At 51.1% G+C, this 10,448-nt stretch overlaps 1 protein-coding gene across 2 annotated transcripts in view; it reads left to right on the forward strand.

Moving 5' to 3' along the window:
- Positions 1-7,282, forward strand: part of PRKCA (protein kinase C alpha) — a 407,772-nt gene extending 400,490 nt beyond the window's left edge. For both annotated transcript variants that reach the window (XM_047708148.1, XM_047708149.1), the window contains one exon: positions 657-7,282. In XM_047708148.1, coding sequence (XP_047564104.1) covers positions 657-821 — 165 coding nt within the window. In that variant the 3' untranslated portion in view covers positions 822-7,282. The remainder of the gene's footprint in view (positions 1-656) is intronic.
- Positions 7,283-10,448: the final 3,166 nt, after the last annotated feature.

Below are 10,448 nucleotides of genomic sequence, written 5' to 3' on the forward strand. Positions count from 1 at the left end.
CAAGCAAAACCCCTCCAGCCTGAGGTCAACCTGCAGTTGACCCAATAGATCTGGATATGCTGAAGCCCATCTGGGCCCCAGGGTAATGTCCCAACCTTGCCACCACCCCTGCCTCAGTCCCGGTTGAAGACTGGGGACTGGGGTTTTTAGAACTTTCCAGTTGCATGAATAACACATCTCTCACTTTGTTACCATTGTGGTTGCAAAGAACCACGTGTGTGACAGAAATCTCAACCTCTTGGCTCAGAGGTCGCTGTCTGCATTCCCACCCGAAATCCTGGCCTTTCAGCGTGGACTGTGACTCGTGGCCCCGTGTGTGTGGCATCATGCTCATAGCCCACTTGGCTCTCTGAAGTGGAAGTGAAATAAAACGGCCCGTGTCCTTGCTGCTGCCTTTACTATCAGCAGTGCCTTTCCCTGGAGGGGTTCAGTTCCAAGGGTAATTGAAGGTTTACAGCCCAGTGACTCTGCGTTATTGCTTGCTGTGGCTGGCTTTGGAACCCAATAGGTGTGCAGGTTCTCCAGAATTCTTCCTGCCTCGTCCAGTCCCAATGCCCCCGGGCCACGCTCGTCCCTACAGAGGCCTCTCAGAGAGCCACCCCCCTGTGCTTTGCAATAATGACTGACCTTTCCTTCTTTTTCTCTCTTCTCCGCAGTGTGGCAAAGGCGCAGAAAACTTTGACAAGTTCTTCACGCGAGGGCAGCCTGTCTTGACACCACCCGATCAGCTGGTCATTGCTAACATAGACCAGTCTGATTTCGAGGGGTTCTCATATGTCAACCCCCAGTTTGTGCACCCCATCTTACAGAGCGCAGTATGAAACCCGCCACTGAGAACCAACGCCTCCCCAGCCCCTAGGCCCCCCACAGTGGGAAATGATCCTTAACCCTAAAATTTTAAGGCCATGGCCTTTTCTCTTGTTCCAGATTGAGGGGAGGGGGGCCTGAAAATTTTAGGGTTATTAGTCCAAATGTGAGTAACTTCAGGGTCTCTCTCTTACAACCAAGAACATTAACTTAGTGGAAGATGGTATAATGTACAGTGTCCAGTTTAATTATGTCAAAGTCCTGTCTGGCTGTAGGTTAACCCTTCCTAGAAAGCAAACAAGCTCTCCCCCCCCTTTTTTTGGTACGATTTGATATATTTTCCTTGCCCCTCTGTCGATTTCCACCACTGGGATCCCCCCAACCAGAGATGTTAAAATGAACCTGTACTGGGGCCAGTGACTCTCCACCTGAGAACGTCTTTGGAACGAAAGAATGGGGGAGCCCAGAATGTGAGCCAGGTGGGATTGGGGGTTGGGGGAGGCTTTGAAATACCCGCTGCCTCTTTTCTCTGCCTCAGTGGAAACAGTCCCTAGAATTCGAGAGGCCGAGATGAATCATGTCCCCGCCCATGATTCATTTGCAAGCTCACTGTTACCAGGGGTTGACAGTCTTAACCCAATCACGGTCCAGTGATTACTGGTCTTCAAAAGGAGAGAGAACCAACCTCAGACGAGCATCGGGTGAACCTGTCAGCTCCCCTGTTTGGTTGATCAATTATCTTGATACTTGCATTTCTTTTTAAGAGGCCAAATCTTCTAAAGACTTTGCTAAAAGAGCATGTGAAATCATTTCAGATCAAGGACAAACCAGTGTGTCTGTGTGTGTGTGTGTGTGTTCATTTTAATCTCTGGGAGATTACTCCACGATCCAGGGTGCCATCAGCAATCATGCCACTACTCGCGAGTGTTGTTAGCCAACCCCACCCCTCAACCAGTATTTTGCTACCTACGTCCTCAGAAGCTGATACGTATGCCCCCAACCCCTTTTGTACTTATTTATTTACTCGGCTGCGGTGTCGCCCACAAGAGTACGGTGTACAGTAACTTAACAGAGTGTCGACTAGAGCATAAGTCTCCATGGATCGATCTCCCTCCCATCTCCAGCCCTTGACATCCTGCTAAGGGATGAAAACCAATACAGTTTGGTCCCCCACGTCCAGTTCATGTTGAATGACACACCTGAAGCTGTAGAGTCAGGAAAACCTGGGTGCGTATCAGCTCGAAGATGTCCTATTGCTAGAAGGATTTTAATATGTTTTGCAGATACATCATGCAATGAATTTTGCATGTTTCTAAGAAACCTTAATAACAAGTGAATCTATATTATTGATATAATCGTATCAAGTATAAAGAGTATTATAATAATTTTATAAGACACAATTGTGCTATATTTGTGAAGGCTCTTGTTTCTAATCTGCTTTTATGATTAAGTTTTTGCTTAATTCCTAGCTACGTGCTTCCTCCCCCCCCGCCCCTACTCCTTGCGTGCCCTGCACACTGGCCCCTATATCGGATATATTAATTTTTTATCGTAGATCTAATTTTGAAATGAATGGCTATTTTACATGATCAATTAGGCTTATATACATATATATATATATATATATATATTTGATTCTACCTGCACACAAAAGTTTTTGTTTGGGGGGATTATTTCTGAGATGACATTCTCTCCTCGCTCCCCAGCGCCATTTTCCACTCCTATACCACTCTTCCTCTTGGGGACATCAGGAAGCGTTTGACTCCAGTCTACCTAGTATGTCTGTGTAGGCGTGATGTTGTCACAGTCCCCCTGTTTGGTTTTTCCTTGTCAGCCTTGTTATTGTTAGTGACTATGGGTGGGAGGGACAGGAAGATGGCCTTCCTGCTGGGTGCGGGTGCGGACACACCAGAAGCGCGCTGTCCATCCTGCTGCCCGCGGAACGATCTGCCCTTTGCTCCAGCACACACACGCTTCATGAGGCGACTGTCCAGTCCAGCAGCCCCCCCTGGGCCCAGCCACTCCCGGCACTATCCGCAGATTCTTCAGAAGCTTTTCTTCCACCTGTTGCTAGAACCAGCCTTCCCAGTCTTGCGATGAGCACCTCTGCGGTGAGACACCGTGCTAGCACAAGGCCCTCGGAGAAACCAGCCCCCTACGACAGAAAGAATGTCCAACGCGGAAGCAGTTATCAGCTCTTACAGCACCGCTCCATTTCCCGTTGACCCTCAAACGTGTCTCCCAGCCTCGCACCTCCTCATTTCTCCTCTCTGGCTGTTTGCCTGAAATTCATGTGACACACGAGCACGGGACGGTCTTTGAGATTGACAGGCCTGGTCCGTCCTGGGAACCCTTGATTGGAGGAAGAGGTTGGGTAGACAGTGTGTCAGCCCCAGAAGGAGCAACTTCCTCTGTCGTCTTTTATGGGCTGTAGACGTCAGAACCCAAAAAGGGGCCCCAGCGTACCCAGAGCTGCAGTCCTGCTGGTCAGTGCACATCTGGGGGACACTGCCTCGCCGGGCACACCTCCTTCAGTTGGGTAGAAAAGGGGCCGGTGTATAGAATGAGCCTTAGAAACAAAACAGCCGGTCACCCTGCCCCAGGATGGAGCAGCAGTGGGACAGGCTCCCAGCCAAGCCCCAGGCAGTGAGGAAGGTTTCAGGAAGGAACACATGAGGGGTTCGGGGGTGCTGGCTCCCGAGCCCCATGCCATCTCTTTGTTTCTGAGCTCACCACAGTCTCAGGCTTTCCCTCACCCAGCCGGCATGTTCCCAAATTATTCATAATTCTCCAGGAAATGTATTCAGCCTCTCAGCTGGCTTATATTCTTTCAGAATGTGTGGCAAAGTTTTAAAAGAAAATCTGGCTGCCCCCCCTCCCCGCCCCGCATGGGGACAGGAGGCTTGAGGCCAAACTTGGGGGGAGACCATAAATCTCAGGGGTCACCGTGATGTGCCCTCACTGGTGCATGGCTTAGTACCGAATCCAGATAAAGGCGAATGTGTTAAGGGTCTGAGCAGCCCCAGACCATGATTTCTGAAAGAAGAAACCGTGAGGGTGACCGAGACCAGCCTTAGACCAGCTTATAAAAGCAGCGATCTCTGTGGTTCTATGGTGTTGTCCCATGTGGTGGCATCGTGTGAAAACGCAGGGAAGCTGGCAGCTGGAATGAGGAGAGCACTTGAACTCTTGGAGTTCAGGCCCTGAGCATTGCCTGTATCGTGGGGCCTGTGGAGGTCCAGGACCCTGGGCAGAACCTAGCACAGTCGGCTTCCCCGCCAGACCCCTTGACCCGTGACTCTGAGGTGCCATTCGTGTCGTCTTACCTTCTTTTCCCTTGGACGGTGTCTGACTCAGCAGCAGATCTGGGCTCTGAGGCTGCAGGCCAGTGGGCCAGCAACGCCGGTCTCTTGGCACCTTGTCTAAAGACGCTAGATGCTTGGTTTCAATGGAAGTTTCTGGAGTGTGCAGCAGGGTGTAGCCCTCGGAGGTGAATGGGAAGCTCCCTAAGACAGTTCATTCATTCAAACAAAAGGCGATGGCTGCTCTCCAGCCCCTCGGCTTCTCTTTGATCCCCGTGAGCTGGTGCCAGCGAAGGCAGAATCCCCGTCAGTCGGGTCTTAGGAGATGTGTCAGGCTCTCTTATCAGGAATTCTGGCAGAAAATTGGAGCATTAGGGCACTTCAAAAACTTGACCTGATGTGGCCGGTTGCCGGGTGATGAAAGACCACAGTTGACACAGCCAGCCAAGGACGGTGGGGCGCCTCTCTGAGCTGCCGTCCTCAGCAGAGCGAGGTGTGGACCCAGAGAGCCACCGCTGACGTGCAGAGAAGGGGGAGGTCAGTGGAGGCTGAGGTCCCTATGGCATTTAGAGAAGAAGAGCAGGGATTGAGTGTATCTGAACGATGCTTGTGAGAGGAGGAAGACAGGAGGCTGTGCAAGGAGAGGCCATCTCGGGAAGGAAGCTGCTGCCATTTCCAGTGGCTTTGTGTTGTGGCTTGTTGGTGCATTTGATAGCTACCCCCTGCTGGTCCCCGAGCACAGGTTCGTTGCCAGGGACGCAGTCTGGTCCTCAGAAAGCATCCCCTGAAGCTAGTCACGTCCACAGCAGCCACGGGAAGCTGCTGCCCCTGCTTGCCTCAAGGTGGCTCACGGTTTTCTGGGCAAGGCCACACCATTCGGCTCGCCCTGGGAGACAGGAGGTCCCCACCCGGCTTCCGCCACAGCATCCTGCCCAGAAGGACCGGGGACGGAGGGAGAAGGGGCAAAACGAAGGAACACTCCTGTCCCCACCTGATTGCCCTTAGTGGGAGAAATCTCACTTTTTGCTGGGATTCATGTTCTCAGGATTGAAGAGGGAGGGAAAGTGAGAGTCTGATATTTTTAAATGCCTCTGAAAGGCAACACCAATTGACAGTCACTTTCTCACTTTACAAAGTCACCTGTTTCTTGTGTGTGCATATCACACCATTTCCTGTCTCTTTAAGCCCATCGGGGCGGGAGTGCCTGATCCCCCCCACACCCCCGTGACTAGCACACTAGTCATCAGCAGGAAGGAGGCGGCTGGGGACCAAAGGACGATGGTGATGGTCAGTCGTTAAGAGTTACAGGAGCAACGGGGCCAGGACGGTTAGTACCAGTGACAGGAAAGGGCACTCTGTTCTTAGTGACCACATGCTAATGTGACAGGTGGGAAACTATTTTTGGAAACCTTTTCCTTGAGTTGCTTGGATTACATCTCATGTAATACACCAGACTGTAAACATGTCTGTCATTTCTCATTGAGGCCGATGAGACAACATCTAGGGAATGCTGTATATTATATATTTCTGCTAAGGAAGATGCAGAAACTTGGGAAAGGTTACCTGAGCTACAGTGAGTGAAGGCATCTAGAAATGGTGTCAGCCACAATCCTGTTAATTTTCTAATGTCAGGGACTCTTTGGGAGGGTTAAAATCATGTGTGACTAGGACCCCATGCCTCTGATCTGTGATCAGGAGTCCGGTGATAATTGTGTAGGTCAAATCAGTCATCAAGCCTTACAGGACCCTACATTAAGGCCCACAAGTTCCAAAGACTTTTTTTTAAAACTTAAGGAAGAAATTAGTTAATTCTAATAGAACAACAGTATACTAGGCTATTTGTACTTTTTTATAGAGAACTTCAATAACTCAATTCTTCTTTTAAAATAAGTTTTTAAAACAAAACTACTACTGACAATTTGATAAGATTCCCAATCCTATGGGGCCTGGAGGAGGACTCAGCTAGGGTCAGCTAGAGCACCCCTGACCTGCACTCCCACTGCAGGATTTTCCCATGCCAGTGGCATATGATGCCCAGATCAGGACGGCTAGAAATTCAGGTGGAATGTGTTGGCAGACCGATGCCCTCCATGTTTTTGGTGCACACTGAGGACAGCCACCTAAGGTCTGGAAACCTTTGGACCCTAGGAATGATGGTTTTATTGCCCCCTTCCAGAAGCAGCCCTAGGATAACATTCCCCTGAGGTCCCTGGGATCTCTTTCTTTGCTCTGTGAGGGTCTGTGACCACCTTTTGGTTTGGGGACTGGGCGCATCCTCGGCTCTGTCTCTAGTCGCCACGAGTCTGCAAGGCTCACATTCAGTGAAAATTCAGAGGTGCCCTGGAAGGATTTTGTCCACTGGGCAATTCATATATACTTCAATATCCCCGAGAAAGAAGAGGCGGCAACAAACACTCCCAAGGGCCTCTGTCTCCGAATTCTCTCTTACGTGAGTAGACAGTACTCTACTTTTCAGAAACTCTCCAGTCTACTTTATAGGAACTTTTTTTTTTTCTAAAATAAGACAAAAGGTGGCGTTGCATTTTCTGGTTAAATAATTGTGTCTTCGTCTCCTCTGCTTAACTTTAGGAGTATTTATTCTTGTGATTGTTCATAGATTTTTGTTGATATTCTTCCTGGAAGAATGGGATCCTTAAGGAGTTTAGTGAACAATTCAAAATCATCCGTGAAGGCAGTTAACGCTTTTGAGTTCAAATGGTCTGAAAATTCACCTCCTATTCCTTCTAGCAGAGTCTTTCAGAATATCTTTTATAGATGGTCAGAGACATTTGAAATCATTGCTTTTGCTCCATGAGAGAGAGAGGGAGGGAGTGTGAGTGTGTGTGTGTGTGTGTGTGAGTGAGAAGGACATGTCACGTTTAAATCATTCATTGGAAAACATCGTACAAGACCCCAAATCTATACAGAGGAGGAAGATGAAGAGACAGAGGTTGAGGTTTTTTCCTTCTGTATAATCACCTTCTGACAAAATGTAGAGGCCATTCAACTGTCCAGCAACATTTGGTTTAAAGCAGGCAAGATGGATGTGTAAGTTACTACTGCCGCTTTCCTCAATTTGTATAACCTCTGATCTTTGTTTGCATGATATGCTTTGTTAGATACATTCATTGTAGTTTGGAAGCAAGTGTGTACGAATAAATATAATGACCATTCCTCAGCGTCCTTGGTCTCATTTGCCTGGTCCCTTTGTGGATCACAGTTATGGTTCAGCCCGTGTGCAGCCAGAATTCCACCCCGGGTGGTGCCTGGGTGGCTCAGTGGGTTAAAGCCTCTGCCTTCGGCTCAGATCATGATCTCAGGGTCCTGGGATCGAGCCCCACATCGGGCTCTCTGCTCATCAGGGAAGCCTGCTTCCTCCTCTTTCTCTGCTTACCTCTCTGCCTACTTGTGATCTGTCAAATAAAAAAAAAGAAAAAGAAGAAGAAGAAGAATTCCACCCCGGGGCCTTCTCCTGTTCATGCAGGCCTCTCCGTTTAAGTTCATGCTGGATTTTCTTAAAACGCTTTGTGCTTTGACTTAAGACCCCAGCAGTCACTGGGATAAAGGAGCAGCAGGTCACTCCCTCGTTCACGGATCAGCCTTTGTCAGAGCACCTGCACAGGTGCCAGGAATGTGCTGGAGAGGGGAGCAGGACACCTGGGGGAGGCCCCCCTGCCTGCAGGGAGTTTCCGCTCTTCACTCCCAAATGGTGGGGGACACACAGCAACTGACAAGGGCGTTGTCTATCCTGTTGGCCACACTGTGCACCCGGCTTTGGGACGGCCGCTGCTCTTGGCATCAACAGCCTTCATTCTGGACTTATTCATAGGTGAAAAACAGGGAGTAATTTTTGAATGTGAAATAGGTAGGGAATATCCCAAAACATCCAGAGTCTCAACACTCAACACTCCAAGCCTCAAACGAGAATAAAAGCTGGGGCACCCGGGTGGCTCTGCTGGTTGAGCATCGAGCTCTTGATCTCAGCTCAGGTCATGATCTCCTGGTCATGAGATCAAGCCCCACATCAGGCTCTGTGCTCAGCAGGGAATCTGCTTGAGATTCTCACCCTCTCCCTCTGCCCCTCCTCATACTCTCTCCCCCACCCCTTTAAAATAAATATCCACAATAGCCAAAATACAGAAAGAACCCAGATGCCCATCAACAAATGAATGGATAAAGAAGAGGTGGGGTGTGTGTGTGTGTTTGTGTATACACACTCACAGTGGAATAGTACGCAGCCACTAAAAAGAATGAAACCTTGCCATTTGCAACAACGTGGATGAAACCAGAGGGTATTACATTGAGTGAAATAAGTCAGAGAGGCAAATAGACAAATTTCACTCAGATGTGGAATTTAAGAAACAAAACAGATGAACATAGAGGGAGGGAAGGAAAAATAAGGCAAAATCAGAGAGCGAGGCAAACCATCAGAGACTCTTAATCACAGGAAACAAACTGGGGGGTGCTGGAGGGAAAGTGGGTTGGGGGACGGGGTAACCAGTTGACGGGCATTATGGAGGCCACGTGATGGAGGGAGCACTGGGCGTTATATGCGACTGATGAATCACTGACCTCTACCTCGGAAACTAATACACTATATGTGAATTAATTGATTTTAAAAACAAAACAAAAAAGATGTTAGTTGAAAAGTAAAATAAATTGATCTTTAAAAAAAGAGAAAAAAAAAAGAGAGAGAGAGAAAAAAAGAGAGAGCCACCATAACCCTACATCTAAAAGCTGAGGGTCAGCCTTGGCAAAGTTCGCCTTTGCTCGCTTCCTCGCCTCCTTCTGGGGGGCTGCTCTCCCTGCTGACTCAGGGCTTGCTTTGTCCCGAAGCTGCCTCCATGTCCCCTCCCAGCATATCCACACTTGTTGTCCTGGTTCTCTTTCCTCCAGACCTCACTCCCAGCCCACTGAGTGGGGTCCTGAGTGCTCCCGTCCACTGGGTTTAAGGTCCCTGCCCCGGCCTGCCCCTGCTCTCACCTGGACCTCCCAAAGTTAAGCGGCTTTGGGCTGCCAGTGGGAGCACGGGTGGGACCATTACTGAGGAAGAATGAGGGGCCCTCGGGGCAGTGAGTGTGCAGTGGCTGGCCCCTGGGCAGGTCTTGAACTTCACTCTGGGCTGGTCACTTTTACACATCCGTGCAGCTCCTGCCTTGTGCTCATATGGCCTCGCAGGATGGCGGGGGGCAGAGAGGATGCCCTCGGCTTCCCCCGGGGGGGCTACCTTAGCGTCCGTGCATCTGGTTCAGCACAATGTTGTCTCGAATTCCCTGTGCCCCAACGCAGAGGGGTGCCCCCTGGGTCGCCATGCGATGAGTGGCGTCCTCAGCAGCAGCTGGTGACCCACGGGGTCCGAGCAGCCCATCGTGAGGTACCCGTGTGGGGTGACCCAGTGACTCCACAGGATCGAGGAGGCCGCCCCCCCCCCCAGCCCCACAGAGCCCAGGGGATGGCCTGAGCAGGCAGCAGGGGGACCTGGCAGGACTGCAGAACATGTCCTAGAGGATCACCCCTCACCCCGCCTCACCCCGCTCCCCGCACCCGGTACTTGGGACACCAGGGAGCCTCCGGCTGGGCGGGCAGCCGGTCAGCAAGTCAGCTCGGAGGCTCATTCAGCTTGATGTGGTTCCTGCCCTTACAACCTTCTCCCCGTGCCCAGATCCTGGCCCCTTCCGCGTGTCAGGCCCCATTTGCATCTGCTGACCCCGCACCCTTGCCTTTCCCCCTTTTGCATCCGACTCTAGAGGGGCAGCCTAAGTGGCCACTGGGGGCGAAGTCTGCAGCCACGCTGCCTGGCATCCCCCTTAGAGCAGGGTGAGTGATCTGGACCTCTCCATGCCTCGGTTTCCCCATCTGTATAAGGAAATGAGGATGGCACCTGCCCCAGTGGGCCACAGTAGGGAACGTTAGAGTGTCCCATGAAGGAAGTGGGAGCTGTGGGAGGGAGGCCTCAGCCCTGGGTTTTGCTGAGACTGAGCCTGGGGTGGTCCAAGGGCAGGAGAATGGCCTTAAGGGTTTTCTCTCTTTTAGTCCTTTTTGAGAAAGGGCCCATGAATCAGCTGATTAGGGGATTCCGGTCGGAAGAGGAGTATGGAGCCAACCTCGGAGTCCGGGGCCAGGGCTGCCTGCAGGCGTGTGGGCACCTCCCACCCGGCAGGCCTGGAGGGGTGCTGCTCTGTAAACGCGAACCCAGTATTCAGGGAGAGGAGCAGCTGAGCTGCGGAGGAGGGAGATGGGGGAGCGCTGCCAGGGCTCAGCTTGTGGCCCCCACGGGGACAACTGTGCTCCCTGGCAGCAGCCCAGCCACCTCCCCAGCCCCCCGGCCGGTTCTGGGGG

This window comes from Lutra lutra, chromosome 16 (assembly GCF_902655055.1).
Source record: "Lutra lutra chromosome 16, mLutLut1.2, whole genome shotgun sequence".
Taxonomy (NCBI): Eukaryota; Metazoa; Chordata; class Mammalia; order Carnivora; family Mustelidae; genus Lutra; species Lutra lutra.